Below are 27722 nucleotides of genomic sequence, written 5' to 3' on the forward strand. Positions count from 1 at the left end.
TGGGTCATCAAACAAAGGTAGATGTATACAAATATTTAATGTATCTGCTACTGTTCTGTTAAAGTGGAATTAGGAAAAGGACGCCGAGTGAATTTATGTTTGGTTAAAGGCACAGGGGGTCCACCACTAAGGACAATAGTACTTGTTGTTGACAATTCTTAGGTGGTAAGTGCTTGCTGCAAAATGCCGTAGGCTACAACCGCACACAAAACCCTAGACTTGAGATCTAATATTTCGGAGATGATATCAACCGGTTCCATGGTCTAGCGGTTAGGACATTGGACTCTGAATCCAGTAACCCGAGTTCAAATCTCGGTGGAACCTTAATTTTGTTTTTCAACTTGGGATTAAAATTTTGTTCCAACTTGAAATTCTGTGATCTGACTTCTGCAAGCTTCCTGTTTTTCTACTTGGGATTAAAATTTTGTTCCAACTTAAAATTCTATGATTTACAATGGAGAATTCAATGGATTGGGATTATATCGTTAAGTAAATCAACATATTTGGGCATAGCTTGCACCTACCTAAAGCTTTGAACTTGTCCCTGCACTCTGTTTGGAAAAGAAACACAGCAAGTACCATGAAACTACAAACATTCACAAATAGACGTGAGAAACAGGTTAAAAAGAACTGAAAACACAGTCAAGTCTTCAAATACTTGAATTAAAAGATCTGTATCGTTATTCAGCCCACACATCTTGTAAACAAAAAAACCCAACACTGAATTCATCAGTACAAAGATTTAGCATTTGCAAATTCCGAACCCAACATCTTTTCTTATTTTCAACTCAAAAGACAGAAGAAGAAAAATATATGAAAACATTTTTCAGATTTATTTTTCTTTCAATTTCTCCTCTTCCTTCATTTTCTTCTCCCACCTACGTTTCTTAAAAGCAAGCAACATCTCAGGCATTTTCTGCATCAAATTAGCGGTATTCTCCCTTTTCTCAGCAGATATTCTGTCACACTTGTGACCTTTCATCTTGGTTCTCATCTCTTTCCTCTGGGGATCGTAAGGCCAATCTTGCCCTGCTGAAAGTACTTCCTTGCGGAGCCTGGCTCGACGGCGAGCGCTGATGCCGAGAGGCTTCCACGCTCCGAGTTCCCAATAGCCCCACACCCCCTTTGATAACTCAACTTTGTACTTAGCCAATTTTTCACGCCATGGGTACTGGTATTCCCCCATTGCCTTCACCACAGACTGCGCTGCTTTGCCAGCCATTAAAAATAATTGCTTTTTTCCCCCACCCTTTGGGTCCTGAGATCAAAGGATTTGATTAAATTAAAATGTGTTCAATGAAATTGATTGATATAAAAGATGGAAAATTTGAAGCTTCAGATTAGCACTTACAGGAGAAGGGATGAAGCAAAGGAAGTGTTTTCTTCTACTGAAGCGACACGGTAAGTGCTCGAGGAAGACTGGAGGAAACTAGGGTTTGCAGCAAGCAGGAGAGAAGCATCAGAAAACTTCGATTCGATTAAGAGCTGGGAATTGAAATGGGCAATTTGGGCCCAAATCATTTTTGGGAAAGTACGGGCCACAACCGAAAGCCGTGCCTGTACGGCCCACCATCAACATTTTAGATCAGAACCGGCCTAAGGGCCTAAAACCCAATTGATTCTGGCCTTTTTTTCTTTTCTCCATACTGAAAATAGGGTTGCTGCCAAATATTGTTTGCTGATTTTCATACTGAAAATGGGGTTGCGTCCAATTGCCTTTATTCAGATTATTATTTGAAAATATGAAATTGGCCTTTCCAATTCGGGCCTCGATTTCGGGTGAGAAGAATCTACGCTTCTAGAATCAATACAGAAACTCCAACCCATGTTTACATTTTTTTTTTTTGGATAAAACCAATGTTTACAAATTAAGTACAAATCATAGTGAAAAAAAAGAGATGCAAACGGGACAAAAATTAATGAATTTCCTCTAAAAGAAATACCCTTTTGATGGCAGAAGCACCAGAACCAGAAAACGTACAGCATTTAAAGACCAAAGAGAATATACTGTACAAATGACCAAAATGAGAAAAGAACAAACGGCCAAACTTTGGAAGTTAGGACATGAATGAAGCGAATTAAAATCCTCTTAAAATGTTTACACCATAGAGACCCTGCCTTCAATGAACAACCTTGCGCTAGAATTACCTTGTATCCATATTGAGGACGGAGGGATGCCTTCTGTCTATACCTGGTTCACCATGGTCTACATTTGAGAAACAGTTAGTCCCAACTTCGACAAGAGAAAGCATATGCTTATCAGGAAAAAAGACTCTCAAAGAAGCACATATGCTATTTGCCTTGTGTTATTCTTCTGTCCATCACCAAGGCGGAAAAAAAAAATTTATAATGGTGGTAGAAGCTGAAATTTAGTGTTCCAAGGCTTCTGCACTCATTTTCAATCTGCTAGCTAGACTTCATTGTTACCGTCATCTTGGAGTCAACCTATCTTGAGTTGCCTGAAACTGCCATAATAGTGATGTTATATACAAGAAAACTTAAACAGACACTGCAATTTGCAAAGAAGAAAATAAATGGAAGGCAAAAATCTCATTTCAGTTCAAAGTATGATTCGCATTACCTGAGTTGCGAAGGACGAGCTTTGAGCAAGAAACTTGACAAAGTCTTGCTTCTTTCTTTCAAAATTGAACTTTGCATTGTCCAGCAATGCTTGTTCCCTCTTCATATCCTCTTCCAACTTTTCTTTTCTCCATGTCATCTCTTTCATCTGCTTCTCAGTTTCAATGTAGTTTTGCGGCACATCTGATTTTGCAGAGGGTTTTGGGAATCTCACATCTACCTCTTCGCTAATATCAAACAAAGTCAGAACAAAGATGCAACAGCAAACTAAACTGAAGGTTATTAATCAATAAAATGTTAATCTACAAAAGCAAACATAAAATTTTAATTGGTTAATAACAATAATTAGATCATTTTTCAAAACAACAGGTCAAATGCCTTACAAGCTGCAAGTAAAATGGTTCACAATTTCTCTAAGGTTCAATTTTGTATGAAACCATACTTTTGAAATGTGGAAAATACGTATTCTGATATAGAATAAGTAATTTAGTATTACCAGACAAGTATTAATTATTGATGCACTACAATAACAATGCATTATAAACTTCAACAATCTTCTTACATCCAAAGACAGTTGAATTACAAGCAAACTGCGAATGTATTCCCAAATTGAAGAAGTTTGGAAAAAGCAGAATTTAAAATAAGTGTTCTATATATTTTTCTTTTTTTGAAAATGGAATCTGCCACTTGCCAGAAAGAACTTCTTACCGATTGCCAAAGGAAAATACACCAGAGCTTCTGATCATCCCACCATCCAGAGAGACTGCTCCTTCACTTATGCAAGGGAGAGCAAGAACCATCTCTGCCCTTGTTCTGTATACTTGAAGACGGGAGAACAGATTGTAAAATAAAGTCTCCCTGAGGCCATCCCCACTGGCATTGACACAAAATAAGTTTGAGCTGTCCACTTGAATCATATTCACTGCGAAGCCAAGAAAGCCTGGAGGACACTCCCCATTTGGTAATCTTGGCTTTAAAAGATCAAGCCTCCTCTGTGGGTCATCAGCTACAAAATCACCAGCATAAGGTCTGCAGAGAGGAGAGGACAAAGGAAAAGAAAATAATCTTTATGATGTCCTTAGTAAACCAGATTATGATCAGAAACAAATATAAGAGACTGATACCTTAAACTTTCAAGGCAAATTACATGAAATCGGCCATCTATAGCCCTCCCAATAGAAGCACCAAGCCGGTGAAGACCAGAAGTTTTATCTATGCAGCCATCCTGGTTGTATGTTTCCAAAGCTCTGACACTTTCATAAGTTTTACAAACAATTGCCATCATAGTCTGCACTCCTAGGTACTCCGAGAAAAGCCTACATGTAAATAAAGAAATATAAGGCCACACATCAACCGCGTAAAAGCATTAACAGTTGTCTTGCAACCCTCAATCAAGATGCCCAACTGGGAATCTATTTAATAAACAGGCTGGCTATTCACTAGAAATTCCATAAATTATAATGCAGCACATGCACTCACCCATCACCATTTAAAAACACAAGACATAATGACACTAACCCACCCACACATAAGCTTCAATTCAAATCTCTCCCTCCCACTTTTCTTTTGGCCCCTATGCAAGCAATATATAAGATAGTGGAAGCATAAAGGTATAAGTTTCTCATGCAAAAACATCCAAAATATTCCAATAAATAGATGAATAATAAATTAAATGTAGGTAGGCATGATGCAGGTAGATAAAGAAAATAACAAAAGAAAATTCAAACAGACCAACTAAGATTTTCATCATCCACTTTGCCAAGAGTAGCAACAGCACCAAGTACATCCCTCGTCAAAGTCAGATAAGAAGCCTGAGTGGCATTATGAATTTTCAGCTGACACAGAATTCCTGCTGCTGACTTTCCATGCCGAAGAATCTGTTCAGTTGTTTCCTCCTCACTTTGAAGGTGGGAACAGTTCTCGTTTCCTATCTTAGGTGCACTAGAAGAATGATACTTGCCACGCATAACTGAGAAAAGATCAATTGGTTGCCAGAAATATGGAAAATATATATGCAACATATGGTAATCAAGAGTCAATATATCTTGAAATCATACCATTCAAAAATAACTATACTAGCTGCCTACCATATTTGCACGTAAGTCTGAGTTAATAACATCCATAAAACATTATACTAACATCCAAATTAGAGCAATATTAATAACAAGGAGTTAATGAAGAGCCATATCTTGGCAATTAAACACAAGCAATTTAGTATATCATAGTGTAAGTCCCAGATCCACAAATTTTAACAAAAAGTGCCTTAATTCCTTGTCTTATATGAACTGTACATTTACTCGTTCCGGATGTTGATGATAGCAGCCTGCCCAAATATTTCGGCATCTTAATTTCCTTTCCTGAATTGCAAAATGTAATTTACGTCATGCATGCAGTTAGAAGAAGAGAACTATACCTTGCATATCAAGTATAGAGTCATCCAGCTTGTTCTTCTGAATCTTTAGAAGTTTTATGTTATCCTCATGGTGCTTGATTTTGAGCCCTAACATACGAAGATCATCTTGAAGTTTCTGCACAGATCATGTTATATCAAAATTACTTTAAAAAAGGAGGCACAAACACAAAAAAGAACGTTAAAAACAAGGGAATGTTTGCATCTTTTTATGACTTCTAATGTCGAAAAGAACCATATGAGAATAGATTACTGTTCTTATAGTCTCTACAGAAACACTGTAAAAGAAAGTTCAAAACCTCAGAACTTTGAATAATGGATTTGGCATGTGAAAACCCTCCAATTCGCATTTCATCCCTGGCAACAGAAGAGGCTTCGTTCTGATCCACTTGCATTGGAGTTGTGGGATCCATAACAGCTAAAGGCTTTGGTTGATTTGGAAACTGCAAAGAGTGAGAGTAATCAAATTGCATCTGACAATATCTTTTTGACGGCATAAACACTAGAAACTCATAAAACAGCTTAGGCTTTAACATTCAAAAAGGGATAAAAACAAAAAAGAAAAAAGGAAAGCGTAAACTCAAAATCTAATGGCTTTCAGCATGAAAATGTTTTGCAACACACTTGCTGATTATGACTTGTTTTGTAGATTTCAAAATTCTCAAATGATAAAAACAACCAAAATTAATGTTATTAGGAGTATTTCGATAGCGTCCAAGTGAAACAAAAGGGCACTCCAACTTAAAACTTCAACAATAAATACTATTAACTATTAGCCAATTCATTAACTCAGAAAATTTTTCCCAATCACAGAAAATCTGCTACCACGAAACGTAAGAAATCTTTTCTAAATTGCCGGTTGAAAAAAAAAATCATATCTTTTCCCTTTTCTTTGCTTTTGACGTGTCGGCCTTTGAAATTAAAGCAGTTAATAAGTATAAACAAGGGAAACAAACGCATGCATGAAAGCCACCAAACGCCGTTTGATCCCAGAGAAAATGTCAGGATAAAAGAAGGAATAAATAAAAGAACTTCAAGTTTCAAGTTGTGAATGCACTCGTGCTTTAAATTCCAAAAGGAAATCAATTTTTCGATTTTCTTTCATCTCCCTTTTGGTGACATTTTCTGAGTAACCAAACAGACTGTTGAGAAGAATCGACTGAGTGACCCACCTGGTGGTTGGATGAAAACATGGCTAAGTGTCGCTTTGGCTCTCCCCTTAATTTTTCTCCCTCGGTCTCCTGGTTTTTCTCTTCAGGAAATAGAGGACAGTGAGAATTAAATTTGGAACTTGTACCCGGTTTTCGATGTATTAGGAAATATCACCAGCATCCCTAACTATCCTAAAATTATCATATTTCCACCGCGAAAACTGAAACTTTACTACTGTGCCCTACAGTGATGTCCTTTGCAAATTTAATTAGTATTTTACCTTTTTTTATTACAATCTTGCAATTATTTAATCAAGATAAAACAAATTATATAAAAATATATTATTTATAAATGTTAACCTTATGAATAAATTAAATATTTTGATATATCTTACATAATTTATGATTAAATCAAAACATTTTAATGTAATTAAATATACACTCTAAATTAAGTTTATATCATAAGTGATACGGTAGAGATTTTACCTTGATGCCCTCTCTTGTTGAGAAAACACAAGACAAAAGCTAACCTTTGCTCAAATAAACAAGCATTTGGCCAACCCATCCAGACCCGGACCTTGGTGGTCCAGGCTTAAGGGGTTACAACATCGAGCGACAGCTAGTAGTGGCATTGAGCCTAAACGTCACCCTCCCTTGCCTCGATGAATAAGCAGGGTGCATCACCAAGTCGTGTTTGCATTCTAATTAATCCCTAGGCTAAACCAACCAAAACGTAATGTGTTAGCATTCTTAACCTTTGATGAATAGGTAGTGGAGTAAAATAACAAAAGAATCAGACATGTTAAGCTCTGATGGTTGGGACATAAGCAGCTTCCTCTATTAAAGTTTCAGTTGTTAAGCAAATCCATCAGTTGAATGAACTCAAGTACCAATAATATACCTAGTAACAGATAGTACTAAATAACCATATATACAGGCATAGGTGAGAAATAAAGTCACATGGGAGGGGCTTCCTCGCTCTTAAGTGTATTGGGAGCATATTCCACGTGATAATACTTGATTGTGGAATCCATTCGATCCATGCACTTCTCCAGCTTCATTTTTCTCTTGTTAAACTTCTTAGAAGCTTTGGCATGATTTTCACTTATTCTCTCTATATGCTGCAAGATGCTTCTTAGCTCCAACTTCATTTTCTTAATTTGCTCCATGATTTCCTTGTGTTGCTGAGAGACATGCATCTGAACTGGAAAATGTATTTCAGGATTCCTGAAAGCCAACTCAATAAATCAGAACATTGTACTAGATGACTTGAACAAAATGCCCATAACCATACAAAATTTGCATCCAGTTCTTGGTCGTGCACCACATAAATATCTATCTCCTTACAGTCTTCCTTGCAAATTTTCCAGACAACCAATTTAAACCCTAACATATTTGTGATCCCTATCATTGTTTTCTACATCCATACATACACACATGCAACGAAATGCACCTATGCAAACACTCACAAAGAGGAAGAGATAGGGCATAAACACCTGTATCCAAGAGATATAATTCCATTCTTTCTCAGAATTCCTCCATCCAGAGAGACAGCACTGTGTTTTATGCAAGCACGAGCATTTTCCATATGTTCCCTCGTTTCATATACTTGAAGCTTGCTAAAAAGTCTGTAGAATAGGGTCTCCCGCAGACCATGGCCAGCAGTGGTCAAGTTCTCTAAATGAGGATGGTCTATGTTAACCATATTAACCGCATAACCAATAAAACCTGGAGGAGTGTTTCCAGTCGGTAACCTAGGATCTGGCAACGCTAGCTTCCTCCGAGGGTCACTTACTTCAATCAATCCTGGGTAAGGCCTGCATGTTTCATCATCATTAACCACTAAACTTTCAATTTTCAGCGTCTATACAAGAATAGTTCTAGCAATAACCACTGACACCATAAACAGCAAAACTCCACGCAATACCTTATATCCTCAAGGCAGACAACAAGAAATCTGCCACTTATTGATTTTCCAAGTGCAGTAGCTTCTGCATGAAGACCAAGTTTCCAATCAACTTCTCCATTATGCTCATACTTCTCAAGAGCACGTGCAGCTGTATAGGATTTGCACACAACAGCAAGCATCTGATCTTCACCCAAGTACTCAGCTAAAATCCTGCAACAGAGAAATCCAGGGAAATCCAGAGAAGCTAAAAGTTACAGAGAACTTTTGCAATCTCTCATTTTGTTTTATATAGACATCTTTAAAGACGAAAGGTAGATACAACCTGCTAAGCTTACTGGTACAAACTGTTCCCAGTAGGGCTACCACACCTACTAACCCTTCGATAACATCCATCCATGGTTCTTGAAATGGAAGTTTTTGAGCAAGACTGCAGAGAACAGAAGCTGCAGAATAATCTCTTTCCTTGATCCGTATCATCATTTCTTCTTTTGTGGACAAAAAGTCCAAATTGTTGATTAAATTAGGTTCCAGAGAAGCTGCAAATAGTTTATGATAAAAAAACTACTGGTGTTAACTACCTCATTAATTTGGCATCTTTTCCAATGTAACAAGTAGAATGCACAACAAAATGATAAGTCAAAGCTCCAAACTTCAAATGTATGTTTCAGAAATGGCAGCATAATACTAAATTTTCTTTATCACAACAACATCAAACACATCAGTGGGGAATATGACACATCAATGGAAATTTTCAAGAACCAAAACCAATTGTTAAACTAAAAACTACTGGTGTTAACTACCTCATTAATTTGGCATCTTTTCCAATGTAACAAGTAGAATGCACAACAAAATGATAAGTCAAAGCTCCAAACTTCAAATGTTTATGTTCCAGAAATGGCAGCATAATACTAAATTTTCTTTATCACAACAACATCAAACGCATCAGCGGGGAATATGACACATCAATGGAAATTTTCAAGAACCAAAACCAATTGTTAAACCAAAAACTACTGGTGTTAAACTACCTCATTAATTTGGCATCTTTTCCAACGTAACAAGTAGAATGCACAACAAAATGATAAGTTAAAGCTCCAAACTTCAAATGTTTATGTTTCAGAAATGGCAGCATAATACTAAATTTTCTTTATATGACACATCAATGGAAATTTTCAAGAACCAAAACCAATTGTCAAACTAAAAACTACTGGTGTTAACTACCTCATTAATTTGGCATCTTTTCAAATGTAACAAGTAGAATGCACAACAAGATGATAAGTCAAAGCTCCAAACTTCAAATGTTTATGTTTCAGAAATGGCAGCATAATACTAAATTTTCTTTATCACAACAACATCAAACGCATCAGCGGGGAATATGACACATCAATGGAAATTTTCAAGAACCAAAACCAATTGTTAAATTAAAAACTACTGGTGTTAACTACCTCATTAATTTGGCATCTTTTCCAATGTAACAAGTAGAATGCACAACAAAATGATAAGTTAAAGCTCCAAACTTCAAATGTTTATGTTTCAGAAATGGCAGCATAATACTAAATTTTCTTTATCACAACAACATTAAACGCATCAGTGGGGAATATGACACATCAACGGAAATTTTCAAGAACCAAAACCAATTGTTAAACTAAAAATTAAATTGTTCATTCTATAACACAAGAGTTTCCTTTTTTTTTTTTTTTATTCTCTTGCTATTGGATAAGTTGAACCATTGAAGACAAGATAAACATTTCACCATGCTATCAGTACATTTAAATTTAAGAGGAAGTTTCAGAGAAATTTGCAGATGTTAAATTACTACACCATTAACTTAAATAGACAAAACACATAGAAAACTAATTTCTATTTCATCCATCAAGCATTATCATCATCAACAATCATGTTATTTTATAACCATTGATGTTGAATTTCAAAAAAAAAGAAAGAAAGAACAGTAAAATTTTGTAAACAACCTTGCAAACCAGACACATATCGCTCAATGCTTGCCTTCCTACAATCAAGAGTTTCCAGCAGATGTTCCCATTTTGCAATGCGCTCACCATATTTGCACACTTCATCCTCTAGTTCCTGTGTTAAATTTTAAAAACAGTCCACTTTACAAATTAAACTGCAGTTCTACACAGAAAATATGCACATTTGAAAAAAGTAGCTTTACCTTGTCATATTTCACTAGGGACAGTAGACATCCTACATCCTTGACAGATTGTGACTTCTGCAGGAACAAGCCCTTCTGATCTGAGGGGTACTCAATCTCATCAGACTCAACTTTCCGAGGACGCACAAGAGAAACCTGCACAATGAAATCAGCAATTTTGATGTTGAACTGGTAATCTCAAAATAGACACAAGATCATTACAACTTACAACCTTGACATTGAGATACAGATCCATGTAACGAGAATGAAAAGCTACGAAGCAAAATGGCCCTTCAATTTCAGGAAGGGGAATTGAAGTGACGATGCAGCAGCCATGAATGAATGCATAGCATATAGAATCACATGTTTCAAATGATTCTGAGTTAACTATGAGTCTATGAGATTGGCCATGCTTTTCATCATCATGAAAAGTTTCATCAACAACACCTTGGGAGTCTACAACTTCAAAAGCTAAATCTTCCAGTATAGAGCCAGCAATGCAATGCTCAGGTACCTAAGAACACATGTAATAGTAACAGCATAGGTGAGAGAAATTTGAGTGAAAAGTCTGAAAGATGAAACTGAAACAGAAGCAAATAGATACTAACCACTGATGCAATTCTTAGTTCCCTTTTCTCAGTTTGAAACTCTCGCTTGAAGACTACTTTGCCGTCATGTAAAACAGAGAGAGATACTGCAGGAGAAAGCATGTAGGAAACAATCAAGTATGAAAAAACTAAAATTTATAGCTCACCAACATAAAATTATGCTTCTAGGTTATGGCTTAGTTAATGAGCATGCATTTCACAAAGATCTTTGTCAATCCCTGAAGACATGTAAGACGCATAATGTAACATTTTGCCAGATTTGCCAAACAACACTACGCCCATCCACCTTACGTCACAGAAAGCAATTGCAACTTTACATGTTAGTCCACAGTTTGGGCCAACTATAAATTGTGAAAGAGAAAGAATAAGCTAAAGCTGCTTCTATAAATGAATAAGAACTAAAAAGATTAGCTACCTTCAGATTAACCTTTTCCTTTATTAAGTATTATCAATTAACTTTGTCTTGGAATCACATCTAATCTTTACAATTGTGGATGACCGGATAATCACACTCGCGCACACCAAATAAATGAATTAGAGCCCACAGATGTATGGTCAATACTTAAATTTTGGTCATTTGCAACCTATGTAAGGATCATTAACATTGAGTCCTATGGTATGTGGTGAGTAATGAAAAAACCCTATCAACACCAATCTGGAAAAACTAACTGAAAACTATGAATGACAAATACAAATTTAGTCATAAATATTGCAAGGAAATTTGTATCATAGAGGACCACTTTACCAGGAAAGACCAGTTAGCTGAAGCCTAAAGTTATATACCTGATTTTCCATAACCTGCAGTCACTTCCAATAGGCCCCCAAGGTCAATGCATCCACGGTCATCCACCTACATTTGGAGAACTGCTATCAGATTGCACACTATATATTGAACACCACCATGCTAAGATCTCAACAAGTGAAGCCTTAATCTTGACCACCAAATATCACCATCATGCTCAGAGAGCATCAACTGAAAAATAAGAATTATGACATTCTCTTCCACCTAATACCATACTGAGGAAGATAGCTTCAAACTTTGCTGAATGTCAAATATATTTTGCAACATTGTTTCTTCATAGAGTACAGGTATATAATGTTTTAAAGAACCTAACCTTATACTTTGAGCCTAGATGTCCTTGAATAACAAATCCATCCAAGTGGAACTGAACTTCCGCACCCTCTGCAACATGATTGCCATATGCATCAAACATCTGAGGGAAATAAATTAACATGTTAGTAATATGTCATCATTAACAGGCAATCTACAAAGTTCATATCACATATGCCCTGTTTGATATTTACACCAGCTTCACTAGTGACTTGAAGCTACTAGTTCAGAGCTACTCATAATGCAATTCCATGTGCCAGATACTCAAGATATTTCAAATATTACAACTTAATATCCAGTATATGACTTTTACTCATGTAAAGTATTGAGTTAACAAATGAAGAGATTTATTAAAAAAAAAAAAAAACCACAATTACAAGTCAATGTAAATTCACATTTCAGCAAAAAAATCTGAAAAAGAATGAAATATAGTGCAGGCCCTAATACCAATTGGAGATGTAGCATAATGTGGATTGCACGCCAAACATTGCCAAATGGTTTTACCAATGGATGGTATTTTGTCAGACGTATTCAATGCAAAGATTAAAATGATCAATGCATGAGAATATAAAACCTATCTAAAACAAAAGAACAATCTGTTTGACACATTTTAATTCAAATAAATTTTCAACTTACAGTAACATTTAAGAAAATATGACACTTCATAGCATCCATCAAAAGGGAAAACTCTATGTTCTGTAAGAATGCCCTGCTCATTATATCTTTCAGTTTGGTAAACAATAAATTTGGGATGCATCAGAAGCAGTTTTTTCATTTGATGGCAGGCATGCTACAAGTAATTAAAATATCGGGATGCATTAAAAGCAGTGGAAAGTTTTGCACTTCAATTCAAAAATATTTTGGAAAGGCAATGATATTTTTACACTTTTTATCCGAACTAATGCATTTACTAAAAAAATAACACAGACAAACAGGAAGGGAAACGTAAGAGAATTACTACAACTGAATTGTAAAGCTCTACGAAAGATTCTGCCACATCAATTATCAATTATTCATGATAATTGCTCAGCTCATAATGTAATATGGAGCAACAGAAATATACATAAGTGAACAATTCAACAAAAATAACATCCTAGAGAGCTTGAACTTGGCAACCATGCATTAATTCACAAATGCTTAGGCAAAAAGAATGAGTCAACTACTTTCTTTTAATAATATGGCAAATAAAAGGAGGCTCACCCACCATATGGAGAACCAAACAACTCATCAAAAGAGGAAAATCATAACTAATGCAAATCAAGGGCATCAAAATGATGAAAGAGTTGCACCTCTAGTACGAGCTGCTCAATTATGAAGCCTGGGAGTAATTGGTTTCCAAGAACTTCTGGACAGGCTCTGACATTCCGTAAAGCTCCAGGGGTAACTGATATGTGCAAAAAAATTCAACATGGTAAACACTCAGAACATTGTACCATAAATCAAATAAAAATTTGTTTCTCTAGTACTGCTTTTACATGCAGATGACAAATACACAGCAGAGCACCTTGACATTCAACAGAAATTGACACCGATTCATCTTTTGAATATATCACCAAGGTGGCTGCATAATGAGGCCGCATTGAGTCCAACCCATTACTTTCAATCATGACATCCTGCAGCATTAAGAAAAACCAAAAAAGAAGAGCGGATGAACAGAAAATGACTTCCATATTTCTACACATAGACATGAAAGGTCTTTTAAGGGGAAATAAATTTCATAAAAGATACATACCTCAATATTAAGGACCAAGTTATCGGAAGAAAGGGACGGCTTCATCTGGGTCACATCAACTAGCATACCTTCATTCATAACAAGCTTGATCTTGAAATTAGGAATGGAGGAAAATGGCATCCGATTGCCATATATGTCATAGCATGCAATAGGGATAAGTGCAAAACATGAACCGACCCTGTCCAATGACCATAGAGTAAAATAGGTAAACAAAAATAAGCTGAATATATTTTCTGTTATGAAAAATTAATATTACAGAAAACAAATCTGATGCCGATCCAATTTAAAACTTAAACTCCTAAGTGGTGCCAGAACACAATGTACTTCTAGAAAGAATTATTTTCCTAACACATTTAACATAATTTGGTAGGGAGTTCATTGAACAGCAAATCCGCAACACATATCCTCAAGTTCCTACCTCACATTATATGATGGAATCTTTCCATCACTCAGAAGCCGCCACTTCCCAACCTTAAGCGAAGGCACTACCAGCAGTGTTTTCTTGCAATCCTGACAACCTGAATGTTCCTAATGAATGTGAGCTTCCATTAGATTGCATGATCACAAGAATTTCAAAACATAGGAGATTATACAAATAAAAGTAGGAAACAAAAAATAAAGGGGTCTCTGAATTACTCACAATAGAGAATAAAAAGGTATATAAGCCTGCTACTTGAAACAAGTGTGTGAACTTGCTCCCAATTGGGAATACGTACAAGCCATTAAACCCTTTACGGGACGAAGGTGTAATTCGGCCTGAGTAAATATGTTTAACATCTTGATGGTTCTTGGTTCTTCTAAAATTGACTTCTATTGACATCTCTAAATTAATCTTCAAAATGTCCTTCTGCTCCAAGTCATTTGAAGCAGTAGAAGAACCAAAACTCCTTGGACGAAGAACAGCGACAATTTCCTTTGGTGGAACTAGTCCAGCATGTACTGTGGCATCAGCTGGCAATGCCTAAGACAAGAAACCAGTATTATTGGAATAAGTCATGCTGAAGATGCTTGAACTAATAGAACCAGGGAGAAGAAAAAAATAATAATTATCCCATTGTTTCACCAAGAAGATAGAGGATTGTTTGTTGAATATCACACACATGCAAGTTCATATTGAGATTGCAATCTTTAAGGCTATACATTGACAATGCCAAAATTGTTTGACAGTTCTATTATGAGCAGATAAAAATCCACCAACCCCATCAACCTCCAATTCTTGACACTGTTTCGCATTCAGCAAGTCAATTCTCGAGGGAGCCTTCTGACATTGTTTCTCCAGTTGACAATCCCAATCAGTATCATCAATAGCTAGGCACTGCAAATGACTCAGAATTCACCATATTATGCAAACATATGAAGCAGCTGCCAAGGGGGAGATCTCGTAGCAATATAGGATCAAACAATAAAAGCTAACCTTTCCAGAATCAATCACACTAACTGGAAGAGATAATGAACTGCGAATATCAAAGCTGGCATTTCCATCCTTTACAGAAAGAATAGAGCCATTCGATAGACCTAGTGGCCTTCCATTTCAGAAATGAAAAACATACGTATACAAGTAAACAATGAGGAATAAACACCAAAAACTACAAAAATTTCAAAAAAAAAAAAAACCCAAAAAACTACAAGAAACTTAAAAAGCAGATGCACAGGCAGGTCACCTGCATATAATCCGAGCTTCTCCTGTATAAAACAGATTAATGAAAAAATCAGACATGTCACCAGAATATAAAGATGTATAAAATGCAATAATTAAGTTAAAGATACTGGTAGATTGAACTTCTTCGTGTTTAAATATACTGCTTACCACCAAAATCCCCCTGAAATCCCTCAATCAAAAAATATTCTAATGTAGCATAAACATTGTTCTTATGAAACCCTGCACATGCACCCTTAAGAACTTTGATTCTCTGGCGACGTTTCCACAATACTCCCTTTCTCTTAAGAATTTTATGAACCCTTATAACTGCAAGTTAGAAAGAGGCAATATATGAGTAAGTAATATCAGCCAAAACAGGATGGAAAGAAGCAAATTAATGAACAAATACAGACCTAACCTGATTTAACAAATTTTATCTAAAGCAAACTTATGAGGTTGAAAATATAAAAGGTTATCAAACATTCATATATCATCAACTGCTTATAGATAATGTTACCATCAGATGATATTCCTAGTGCCTTCTTGTTCAAAGGACCAACAACAAGAACTGGCTGATCCTCACCAGACACGATTTCTTCATCATAACTGTCATGCATTAGAAGAAGCCAATCCTGATACTCCCTTTCCAGTTGTAGAAAGGTTAACTGTTTACCGCCTCTATAAATTTCAACATCAACATCTACAGAATCAAAATATCGGATTAAAAAAAATGTAAACTGAGTATAAAATCCCATAACTGACATGGACCCCAACCAAAAACAAAGTTCACCTTTTTCTTTCTCTACATGCCTACTGCCAAAGTTCTTTAGAGCAATGGAAAAAGGATTATGGTGCGCCAGATCAGTCTGCAGAGATAAACAACATATTCATATCGTTATTTAAACTAGTCCAATCCATCAAATTGATTTACTTTGGCTCTTTATACACTCTTTTGTCAATTATCATAAGAATGTTGGTTGTGCACAACCATTTATACTAAGGCAACATATCTTGTGTGAGTGCCCTTCATCTTTGAGCAGAGATTGTTGGAACTGCTTGCGGTAAACAGGGGTGAAGCAAATTTTAACTAAAACTTCACCCTCGAACAAAGAAAATTGCCTTAAAGCGCCCTAATAAATAAGCTCCAGACCAAAAGAACTTGTAAAATGGTTCTCAAGACAACAATAATGACATCATACAGCTGTGTTATAGCATATTTTCCATCATTGCTCTGACTGATCCTGCACAATACCACCAACCACTTGAAAAGTAATTCTCACCACATAACAAAATGCAACATACATACACATCTTTGCACATAAGACCACTATTCCAACAAATATACCAGGACGTCTGGAATTGCATCAAGAAATCAAAATACTGTCTCTAACACTTAGAAGCAAGCCACCTGACAACTTAACTTCCAAAAGTAAAGTAAATATTGACATAACAGCAAGCTATGGCAAATACAAGAACCATCCTTATAAAGATAAAAGTAGAATGAACAAAGTGGCCTACCTTTGATGGTGTTGGATTGAAGCCAGCATCAGTCTCTGCAACCGAAAACGAGTCTTCTTGAATCATATTGTTTTTACGGAAAGTAAGAAACATTGCAAGTATGTATACATATATATTCTCATAAATTTTGAACCACACTACCAACAAAGCATTTAACCCTCAAGCAACATCTTTTCAATAAGTGGGACTTATCCCCCTTGCGCTGCCTCAAATCCATAAAAGGAAGTAATGCCTGTAATGAAGCAGATACATTTTATATTAAATCTTGGGGTTCACACTTTTCAAAAATAAAAATCTCGGGGTTCCCCACCAAACAGCACACCACACTGAAGCATTAATGTATATGAAATTATGGCAAACCAATTACCATTGGTCCAGATGCACAAATAAATATTGAAAGTTACGGTAAAAACCTAGGAAGATAGAGTGATAGAACCCTATTCCCGGATATCTTAAGGTAATTTTGACAATTATAAGTAGAATCTGCACACTTAAATGACCATCACATCCTTTTGTTTCTAGAGTGTCCCCAAACATTTCCTTTTTAAGCCTTCAAATGTACATGTATTTCTCAATTCAGCTTAGGCAGACATCAATAGAACAAGAAACTCTAGAGAGGCTAAGCTAAGGGTCTTAGATACAATGCCACCCAACATACCACCAACATAGTGTACACAAAAGGTAAAATAACTATGAAGGACATTTTTCCAAATAGAATTTAATAGGAGACAACATTGCAAGTGCATCTGTTAAAAGGCAACTTCCTTATTTAGAAAGAGAAAAAATCAACATGCCTTTCAGCCAAAATGGAATTCATCCAAGGAGTTAAAACTCAGACCAGAATTTTGGATGGTAAGATAAATAACTAACAAGTCGTTTTATAAACATGCACAAGAAAAAAGCCAACATTCACCTAATACTATAAAACATAATTTAGTATCTGTTTTACAAAATGCCAAATTCTTTAAGATAATGCCACTTAGCAAATATGACATATGAAAAACCACATTATATTCACAAGCTTAATAGGAAACTAACCCAACGAGCATCTGGAAGTAAACGACCAAGACGTCGAATTGAGACGCGACTAAAATCCTCATAGTTTTCTCTAACTCCACATCCTTCAGCACCCAACCTCTCTAAAATCCTCTCAATATTTTCTTTCCCCTGTAAACTGCAATTTTATATACTTCCAGAAAGTCTAAATAGAAAAGTTAAACAAATAATCCAATACCTGACGTATGGGAAAATAAATACACTTGAGGCGAGCATTTGCCTCTTGAGAAGCCTTTGAACCTGGCAAATATAAAACCTCAGCAGCTTAAAACTAAACAAAAAAACGTTGCTCTTCCATTGACAGCAAGATTGCCATTGATAAAAGCAGTAAATAGCAAGACATGATGACTATCAGAACCTTTGGTTGCAACATTCTCCCTTCTAAGGGAAAAGTGAAGCAGTATACTAAATTCAGGACCATTGCAAGAAAGCAAGTTGGTGATTGCAGCTTCGCCACCATCAATTTCAGTCAAATCAACACCATTAACCTGAACAGCAGCAATTTCCTTGAATACTCCCGAAATTTTTTAAAAGGTTACCAACCACTCAACAATAAGGAGAAAAGGAAAAAAGCATGTCCAAATTAATATCTAGGAGATTAACATAAGATGAGTATAGATATTCAGATAAAAAAAGTAACATTTCATCATTCTTTTATCTTTTAATAAAAAGTTTCCTCATATGGTAATTATATCCTTGCATAAGTATTCTCCCTCCAGCAATTTATATCCCATTTCAATATTTAAAGTGAACTGTAAACAACACAAATCATACAGCAATGATAAGCTAAACCTGGAACTCAACAGGTGTAATAGTCCTGCCAACTTTGGACAACTCATCACACTGCAGGCCAAGAAAGTAATGTATAAGAACCAATTAGGATTCTAGTATAATTACAAAGTTGATTGAATAACAGAAATGTAAAACACACAGAAGATACATTTCCAGAAATTAAAAAAGTTACAACTAAACAATAATATGTAGAAGAAATTGAAATTCAACTCAATGCTTCGAAGTTGAAAGGTATATTTCAACATAAAGCATGATCGAAAAGCAAATGAAGATATATCTGCATATGTCACAGATCCCACATTAACAAAAGATGGTTTTGGACCTATAAGTAAACGCCTTCCTCCATCCCACATCAGTAAAAAAAGAGGTGGGTCTTGGGCTTTTAAGTGAAGGTCTCCCTCCACCTAATAAACATGTTTTTTGCATTAGAAATGTGAGCCCATGACACTTACACAAGCAATCCAACAAATAAGCCCCAATGTAATAGTTAAAAATGCCAAATAGAAAAAAAATAGTGCCCAACTTTTTAATTTGAATAGACACCAGAATTCACTACATGGAACTTACTACTCAATCCTTCAAACATCCAGATCAACATGACTTCTAGACCAAGAAACTGAATTAGCAGACACGACTTTGCACATACTTAGCTGCTAGGAAGTCATATTCAAAAGGGAATAAATGAAGAAAAGATTTATGAAGGGAAAAGATTTCCCTGAATCCACTCTTCGTTAAATGACAAACAAATTCTTCAATTCTTGTGAACTAGTCAACCATAATCAAAACTTTAAATGCAGACCTACCAGCACCTGACAGGCCCATCAAATTAGGAGCAGAAAACATACAAAAAAGAATAAAATCAAAAAATAGAAATAGTTTAGCTCTGCGACATACATACAGCATTCACAAAGCAGCAACCACGTAGATGTGTAAAAAAAAAAAAAAACAAAGAAATAGCACATTACCATATAAATCCCAAATAAGGTTACTAATAAGATACCATAGGGGATGGGGGGAGGTACGAGCACCATGCCATCCGTGACATGATTGACTCCTCAAGTTCAACAACTCCATATTACAACTTTCACATATTACCTAGTTGTGATGGACTTAAAAGATTAAACTCACACCTGAATATATGGAAAGTAGGTGTCCTTAAGCTTGCATTGGAGTTTAAAAATGTCCAAGTTTTTTTGTTTAGGCTTTAATATCTCCACCTGTAAAGTATTTCAAAGAATGAAACTATCAAAATCTAATATATGAACTCAGACAAATTAAAGGAAAACACGTCACCTACCTAAAATGACAGTTATGAACAGAATAAACTGAAAGCCCAAGTAATGCATAATGATACCATAAATCTTTTCAAAGAAAAAATAAGGCACACTACAATATTTGTGTACATGCTAAGCATACTTGTCACAAACAGAGCAGCTAATTGCCAGAAATCTTTGTACAATTTAGCCATAAACGTCAGACCATCCTTCATATAATTGTCAACAAATCACAGCATAAATTTGTAGTGAAAAATCTTCAGCATAAATTGAAAGGGATTTTCAAGATATTGATCCAAGCTACAAAGAACTTTCAAAGTGGTTATAGCTCATGGAAAAGAGGCAGTAAACTCCTCAAAGAATTTATAAAAACCACCTGCAAATCTTAAATAACATTTTCAACTAATTGCTGACCATGCCTTTTCCTAAAAGGTTACCAACTATACGCTGACCATGTCTTGCCCTGAAAATTACCATCCATTCTGCCTATGTAATGTAGTAAAGTTGCAGAGTGTAACCAGTTACACATGTCCAAGACAATTTAATGTTACACATACTAAGAAATGGACAACAGGCAAAATGTCCAAAATAAACAGGCAGAATAGAACAGCAACTATGAGAAATAATATACTTGACTGTTACATCCTAATAAGCACCAAACTTTTTATCCCAGCAAAAAAATGCAATAGAAAATCATAACAAATGGAAATAGCAAACAAAGAAATTCACCACAAGCACATAACCTCTAATATGAAAAATGAGGAACATGGGATCATGGATTAAGGATCTAGCCCTGGAAACAACAATACACCAGGAGTAACGAATGTGCAGCAAAGAAAACCTTTGTAAAGCTCTGATGAGGCGATTTCTCAATTTCATCTTCTGAAGCATCCCTGATGCCACCATCAGTCTAAAGTAAAAAGAAAATATAAAAACAATAATGCAACAAAAGTATGAGAAACTTTCTAGATAATAACACTGCAATTTTCTAAAACAAGATAGAGATAGAGATATTGCACAAAGAATTAATTCTTTAAGGAGATTAGAGCTCAGAGAACTTGCTTACCCTCCAAGAACGTTCAGGATTAGAATTGTTGAGTAAAGCCTCTCGCGCAATCTGTAATGTGTAAACTTTCTTGGACTCTTTTGTCTTGGAAGAAACTATAGCGCAGCTACATGAGAAGAAAAAAAAACCATGAAAATCTATTATTTATCAGAACAAAAAAGGGGTAGCAGCATGATCAATTTTTCAAAGAGGTCATACCTCCCTAGATGCATAGATGCAATAGGTCCTCCATATCCGAACATGCCAAAAAAGGGCTGTATTGTCACAGAAAAACAGTTCTAACTAACAAATTCAGAGATCGTATAAAGAGAAGTGAATTATTGCCATCTTTCATAGTGCAGAGTAAGTTGACATTAAAATGGAGACAAACATCAAATCACCATAAAATCATTTGAACAACGTAATCTCCTTATAGCAATAAATGGCTCTGATCAACAGAAAGATGGTAAAACCCTAAAGGAAAACTTATCCAACACACACTTGCAGCTAATTAGTGAAAACAGTGAATGCATGCCTATTCAAATATGGTAAGGGGTAAAACTAACCGCCATAGAGATCTCTTTCTTTTTTTCAGGTATCATACATGGATTAAATAGACAATCATACCAACTGAGAGCATGAAGAAAAAAGAACAAAGTCCAAGTACGTGCTTTTCATTCGGAGATACTAACGCATACAACCAAAAGAAAACGCAACTGAATTCCACAAAAATTTGTACCATTAAGTATGGAGGTTTGCACCCAATTGCCTGAACTTTAGATAATCTGTTTAGAGAGGCACCCATCTTTCCCCTAAATAAAATGAGCAGAATAAGCATATTTCCATTAGCAAACCTTTAAAATATTGATAATTAAGAAACACAGACAGTAATAGAAATTGATGTGAAATATGGGCAAGTCTGAATCAAATTTTTTCCTAAATTTGCACGATAAAAAATTATGCACCATATCACTACACTCCCACCATTTTAAGAAGTTCATTTGCAATATGCTAAAAATAAAATATGATTAAAAATATTGCAAAGAAATTTTTTAAAAAACCAGGAGCAAACTATCAATTTAGAGCTAAAATTGAAAAACTAAATATCCTTCTCCTTTGGGTCAGCCTTGTTCTTATCTTCTTTCTTTTTTCTCTCTTTAGACAGTAGAAATTATCTTAAACATCCATACAATATCAATTATTAAATTTTAAAAAGTCCTTATAGAAGTAACCAGTGCAAGTTTCCTTCCAAATACATCCCACTGATATTTAAACAAGTTAAGACGGAAAGTTAAATTATGAATGAATAAATTGCAAGCTGAGTTATTGGTTACTAAAAGTTTTTGCCTTCCCAAATTCAAGGAATCTTCAGGTTTTTTGTTTTTTTTTTTTTGCTTGGCCCGGCAGACAAACAAGACATCTAAAATCTGCCCAAAAACAAAAGCATTAGAATACATCACTGAATCTAATTAAATACCCTAAGGATATGTTAATACAACATAAACTTTGAAATAAAGAAGAGCAAGAAGAATTTGTATAGCATACCACTTAACAATAGAGTTTTCATCACTGCTGTCCATTCCAGGCCCAGTGTCAAAAATTGAAATTGTATTCTCCAGAACATTCACACTGCAAAAATATTAAGATGGCCATCTAAAATACTGTATGATGTAAACATTTTATGATGTAGAAATAAGTATAAAAGGAAGGTTGAATTAGTTATATGCCGAAAAAGTAACACATGCATGCACATGATACACAAGCACATAAAGAAGAGGCAGAAAAATGCCTTTATATGATAATTGTGATGGTGGAATACAACAAATTTCAAACAGACACACGCTATTAGGAAAATCCGACATAATATAAAACAATTCAATGTTTGAACAAGACAAATTTCAAACAAGTTCTGAACCACATCAAATATCAACAAAATTGTTTGGGACTAGCAAAAACACATAAATCTACAACTTTTATAGTGTAAATAAACAACACTTCTAAAGCTACTGTAAATGGCCATGATCATTAATTTCAGATAGTAACATATGCAATCAAATTTTAATTAATTTTCACTACACCACCAATTTACTTGTTTGAACTTAATTTACATTTCACTATAGAATAAATTCCAGCTAAAAAAATAATCATACCCTGTATAGAATAATCATGCAGCAATGGAAATGGCCATCATAAATAAATCATCACATTTCACGAGTAAATTCAAACCTTATCAATCTCCTCTCGTTTTTACCATTCAACCATACTGCTTGCAAGGAATTGTCCTGTTAAACGCGTAAAAGAGTAAAAGCGCCTATGCAAAAAAACAAATTAAGGGAGAAACAAAATCCAGAATCTCATGATGAAGCTTACAATCAAATCGGCAAGAGCAGTTTCAAAAGTGTATTCTTCTGGTAACTCCATTAACAAATCCGTATCCGGTGTCAAATCCCACATATTCTGTCCAAGAAAATTCATCGCAGAAGTAAATATGGCCTCTTAGTAAAAGACATCCGGTTATACAAAGATGCAAGACAGGCTTACAACTATCAATAAAGAAAATAAACAATGTGCAAACAAATTCTCCCGAAGAAAGAAGAGAGAGAACGATGGAGAAGACACTACCTCATAAGTATTGGCAACCTCTCCGGAACCATCCTGATTATGTTAACAACACCAAATAAGTATGGGTTTAAAAACATGTTCTAGTTGTGTCATGTCCTTAAAGACATTTTTCTTTAGCAAACCAAAACTGCATAAACAACTTGGCAACTAAAATACTCACATGAAGGCGTAGAATGTGACACTTCAGGGGCTTAAAATGCCGCAACTTGATTCGACTCATTATTTTACCGCCCATGTCACCTTCAAGATATAACTTTTCACTGTTCCAATTTATTATTCTTTTTCGTTTAACCGACTGACGCTGGCTTCTAACGATATAATCATACTCGACCCTGATCAAGTCGATAAAATCTTCAAACGAGATTTCTGGCTTTTGGTTCTTTAAAGACAAATCCACGCTAGTCCCGTTAGGTAACAGGACTTTGAAGCGGTAAACTTCGTTAGAACCATCAGCATCATCTTCATCTTCCAAAACCAACGGCCTCTTCGAAGCCCTACGATGAAACTTATCTTCCATGGCGTTAAACTGACTCTGCATTAAGGTTTTCTTTTTGCAGTTCAGACAGAGACAGATATGGTGGCTAGGGTTTTTCTAGAAAGACTGAAACAGAGACAGAAAAGAAAGGAAAATGAAGAGACTCCTGTCTTCGACTCCGTAGAGCAGAGGAAGGACCATCGGACCGTAGCGTAGAGAGTTGAGTGAGTACTATAAAATGTGAAATATAAACCCGCAGCGCCGTCCGTGATGCTTTCCCTGATCGACACGTAAGCAGGCAAAGGAAACGAACCGCCTTAATGGACGGTCGGATGAAGTTCTTGACGGGTGCGTATCTCGCATAGGTCGCTGGTTAATGGATATTTTGATATTCGGTGGGGTCGAACAATTATCAGCATGAGAGATATGCGCGATGAGCAAGGGCCGTCTTTTTTCTTGACACGTGTAAGAGTACTTGTGCATCGCCCTTTCTTAAAAGCTTGTAGTCCAAGTTATTTGGCTAAGGATCGGACTGGATGGGACCTCATTTCATGGGCGGACACGTGGACAATCGCTGGTCCTGGACTAAAATCAATCTGTTAGTTTTCTCTTTCTTTCTTAATGGAGTATGACCAGTGTGCAACACACGGGCCTCTTTGCAGTCCCTCTTTTTGCTTCGACAGTAAACTCTGATCTCTTTACAGCTCTTTCTTTCACTCTCTTTGCTTCAATATTTTTGCTCTTTCACCCTCTTTACCCTTCATGTTGTCAATTCTAAAAGCTCTAGTTTTTTAAATATGTTATAAAAGATACAATTTTCCATGACAGTTTATGAGAACAAAAATGTAACGAAATATGAAATCAGTTTTGAGTTTTCAAATTATATAAGTTTTAGACGGTTAAAACTATAAAGTAAGGAACAAAATAATTGGAGGCAGAAGTAGGGCCCGAGGGAAAGTCTTGTTTTCACATTATCAATTCTCTTAACCTTGGCTTGGCTTTCACAATTATTTGTTTTCAAGGGCGCATTGCTTTATCTATTTTTTTCATGAACCTTTAGTTTTTCAATGTCGGCCACAAAGAGAGAGTGTTTGGCACTTTGTGTATCTGAAAGTAGATTATTATATATTAATTATTATACTCTTTTAGAACTTTATTTAACACATTATTAAGTTTATTATATAAAAATAATTCTTCAACTATGTGAAGCTTTTGACCATGAATGACCCATGTTTCTTATAAATTACAATAACAAATGAGCTACCTTGATCAAGGTGCCAAACACGCTTCTTTTCGCTTAACACACCTTGATCGAGTGATTTAATTACGTTAATTGTTTAACCACATATGCAGATGTGTTATCTTATCAAAGTATAATGATGTGCTCTAATTCAATTTTAGAGGGGCCTGAAAGGTTTGTAAACAGTAGAGATGAGTTGTATGGGAGTGAAATTCTCTTCAAATAGAGTAGTGGTGAGAAGTTACGTTCTAGCAAATTCAAATTTAACTAATTGTTCAAATTCGGACAACATGATTATTTAGTTAGAATTTTTTATGCATCAATGAATGTATCTAGACATCTCAAGTCTAGATTCTCTAGATATTATGGGGTTATTTTCCCTCCCATGTTCTTCATATACTTAATAAGCTATTAAACATGTTCTTCACGTACTTAATAAGCTATTAAACTATGTCTTAGTTTATGGCTATGAGCAAAAATAAATGATTACTTTTAAAAAATATATAATATAATAATGTGAAATATAGAGTGAAAATTTTGCTATTTTTTAAAGATTAAATGATTAAAACATATAATATTTATAAATATTAATAATCAAAATGTTATTTTATTAGATGATCAAAATAAATTTTTTATAAGATTAATTGATAAAAGGGTAATGTACTCTTTTCTTTTTACTATATATATGTAAGTATAGGTATATAGGAAGGGCTCGATGGGCGCACGTCAGATTAAAACTCTCGGGTTGAACACTCGAAGTGATATAAGAGGACTGTTTTTGAATTTAAAAGCACAAAATTATACATCCAAAGTAGACTTGGGGCATGCAATAGCATACCACATCAATTGTGGAGTTTAGACAGCATAACAATGCTGCATATGTGAGGGACTTCGGACAATTTTTAATAACAAATGTATATAGGTATATATAAAATACTATACATTAGTCATATATTTGAAAAGAAAATATAATTAATATTTTCTTAAAAATTTAAATATAGAATAATGAAGGCATGATCATGACTTAAAATTAGGCTTTTTTTTATAAAAGGGTTGAAGAACGTACCCTCATTACATTATACTTTTTCTTGTTTGATTTTTTATCAAATAAATTTAATTTTAAATAATTATTTTTAAAATATTATATAAAATTATTTTTTTCAAAAAATATGTTTTAAACATTTTTATTTCAAAAAATTACAAATGATATTTTTTAACGTGTTTATGATTTTTAAAAAATAATAATAAAAAATATAAAAACCAATCATTTTGGTATGAAATGAAATAATATTGTATACTATTAAGTTGAATAAAAATTCATTACAATAAATCAGCATGTCATGAAAAGATTAATTTTTTAAAATCCTAATTAATATTTCGTGAAGAATAAAAGTTTTTGATTTTTTGTTGATAAAAATGAAATTTCATTTATAGGAGATCTAGGTGAAGATAAGAGAGTAGGACTTACATCTAAACTTGAATACAAAATTGACTTAAAAGGGAAAATCTGATATCTAAAATCTAGTACACATTTTTTTATACATAGTTAATACTAAAAAGTAAGACATAAAATAATTGGAGGCAGGAGTAGGGCCGAGGGAAAGTCATGTTTTCACATTATCAAGTCTCTAAACTTGACTTTCACAATTTTTTTTTTTTAAAAGCACATAATTACTTTATGTGTGAACCTTTATTCTTTTAATGTCGGCCACAAAGAGTGGGTTCATCAAGTTGTACCATTATAATAATTATTAATTAATTATTACACTCTTTTACAATTTTGTGTTAATTTTATATTTTTTTGAAAAATCACATTGTTAAATATAATAATATATTCATACATATGCAAAAAGATATTGGAAGCATTGAAAGCAAAAAGAATAATAGCAAGTGGCCTTCTCCGCCTGTTGTCAGGAAAAAATTATAACTATGTTGGGTCAAGAAGAATAATTATATGTAGTATTTTTAAAAATAGAACAATTAATTTTATAAACAGTATTAAAAATATTTATATTTTTAATTATGTTTTGCATCTTTGATATTTTATACTTTATAACTGTTGTATTTGTCATCAGGATATTCAAATTCTTTTGGTAACAATTCTCTTTAAACGTTACTAAAGCTAAAGTCCTGTACAGCGAAATTATTGATTTAATAATCTGATGAAGCTAATATATTAGTCTTCATGTATTCCCAACCCTAGTACTTTTGCATCTGTTCTTGTTTGTGTGTGTAAAAGTTCACTTATCAAATATTAAAGTCCAAGTAAAAGTTCACTTAACGTGATAAAAAAATTACTTATCAGATGATTTTTATGATAATATTATGATTTTATATAATTTTTTGAGAAGAATTATTGTATTGATTGTTAATTTTAAAAATCCTACATCGCTTTCAAAGTAAATTAAGAT

At 34.6% G+C, this 27722-nt stretch overlaps 3 protein-coding genes and 1 non-coding gene across 7 annotated transcripts; 1 reads left to right on the forward strand and 3 right to left on the reverse strand.

Moving 5' to 3' along the window:
- The first annotated feature begins 252 nt into the window (after positions 1–252).
- Positions 253–324, forward strand: TRNAQ-CUG (transfer RNA glutamine (anticodon CUG)). The gene has a single exon. It is a non-coding gene; the product is annotated as a tRNA-Gln (tRNA).
- Positions 325–620: 296 nt separating this feature from the next.
- On the reverse strand, positions 621–1222 carry LOC18605775 (tyrosine sulfotransferase-like protein). The gene has a single exon (XM_088804780.1). The coding sequence runs from the start codon at positions 1220–1222 to the stop codon at positions 833–835; it is 390 nt and encodes a 129-aa protein (XP_088660906.1). The 3' UTR covers positions 621–832.
- On the reverse strand, positions 621–6315 carry DMS3 (defective in meristem silencing 3). Of its 3 annotated transcripts, none has more exons than XM_088804778.1 (9): positions 6163–6315; positions 5290–5433; positions 4994–5108; positions 4312–4549; positions 3705–3896; positions 3289–3609; positions 2582–2807; positions 1352–2459; positions 621–1258 (listed from the first exon to the last, which is right to left on the reverse strand). In XM_088804778.1, the coding sequence occupies exons 1-8, from the start codon at positions 6181–6183 to the stop codon at positions 2430–2432; spliced, it is 1287 nt and encodes a 428-aa protein (XP_088660904.1). In that variant the 5' UTR covers positions 6184–6315; the 3' UTR covers positions 621–1258; positions 1352–2429. The 3 variants fall into 3 exon arrangements, with proteins under 3 accessions (XP_088660904.1, XP_017973165.2, XP_088660905.1); XM_018117676.2 differs by having other exon boundaries at positions 1352–2465; XM_088804779.1 differs by lacking the exons at positions 621–1258; positions 1352–2459 and having other exon boundaries at positions 2719–2802.
- Positions 6316–6957: 642 nt separating this feature from the next.
- GMI1 (gamma-irradiation and mitomycin c induced 1) lies at positions 6958–24312 on the reverse strand. 2 transcript variants are annotated; one of them, XM_018117673.2, is made up of 37 exons: positions 23757–24312; positions 23597–23629; positions 23345–23431; positions 23201–23256; positions 22520–22603; positions 21714–21786; positions 21194–21249; positions 20996–21101; positions 20771–20839; positions 19786–19872; positions 18656–18706; positions 18222–18351; positions 18042–18103; positions 17846–17974; positions 16949–17039; positions 16808–16842; positions 16080–16155; positions 15807–15989; positions 15458–15616; positions 15312–15333; positions 15065–15173; positions 14858–14965; positions 14291–14611; positions 14069–14178; positions 13651–13828; positions 13423–13531; positions 13208–13302; positions 11923–12021; positions 11591–11657; positions 10808–10893; positions 10432–10713; positions 10221–10355; positions 10018–10132; positions 8373–8586; positions 8069–8260; positions 7638–7958; positions 6958–7368 (listed from the first exon to the last, which is right to left on the reverse strand). In XM_018117673.2, exons 1-37 carry the CDS (start codon positions 24132–24134, stop codon positions 7098–7100), a joined length of 4779 nt encoding a protein of 1592 aa, XP_017973162.2. In that variant the 5' UTR covers positions 24135–24312; the 3' UTR covers positions 6958–7097. The 2 variants fall into 2 exon arrangements, with proteins under 2 accessions (XP_017973162.2, XP_017973161.2); XM_018117672.2 differs by having other exon boundaries at positions 14849–14965.
- Between the last annotated feature and the right edge of the window lie 3410 nt (positions 24313–27722).

Source organism: Theobroma cacao, chromosome 3 (assembly GCF_053813885.1).
Source record: "Theobroma cacao isolate CCN51 chromosome 3, ASM5381388v1, whole genome shotgun sequence".
Lineage (NCBI taxonomy): Eukaryota > Viridiplantae > Streptophyta > Magnoliopsida > Malvales > Malvaceae > Theobroma > Theobroma cacao.

What these genes read in the sequence shown, in the direction of transcription:
- GMI1 (XM_018117672.2), bottom strand. Translation starts at nt 24,134, where the DNA reads ATGCAGAGTCAGTTTAACGCCATGGAAGATAAGTTTCATCGTAGGGCT. An exon ending in GAGGGTTAAATGCTTTGTTG is followed by an intron (nt 16,843 to 16,948) that starts GTAGTGTGGTTC and finishes TTTCGGTTGCAG; the next exon opens with AGACTGATGCTGGCTTCAAT. An exon ending in GCATGTAGAGAAAGAAAAAG is followed by an intron (nt 15,990 to 16,079) that starts GTGAACTTTGTT and finishes TTGATTCTGTAG; the next exon opens with ATGTTGATGTTGAAATTTAT.
- DMS3 (XM_018117676.2), bottom strand. Translation starts at nt 6,183, where the DNA reads ATGTTTTCATCCAACCACCAG. An exon ending in GATGATGAAAATCTTAGTTG is followed by an intron (nt 3,897 to 4,311) that starts GTCTGTTTGAAT and finishes ATTTACATGTAG; the next exon opens with GCTTTTCTCGGAGTACCTAG. An exon ending in GTATTTTCCTTTGGCAATCG is followed by an intron (nt 2,808 to 3,288) that starts GTAAGAAGTTCT and finishes GTTTGATATTAG; the next exon opens with CGAAGAGGTAGATGTGAGAT.
- LOC18605775 (XM_088804780.1), bottom strand. Translation starts at nt 1,222, where the DNA reads ATGGCTGGCAAAGCAGCGCAGTCTGTGGTGAAGGCAATGGGGGAATAC.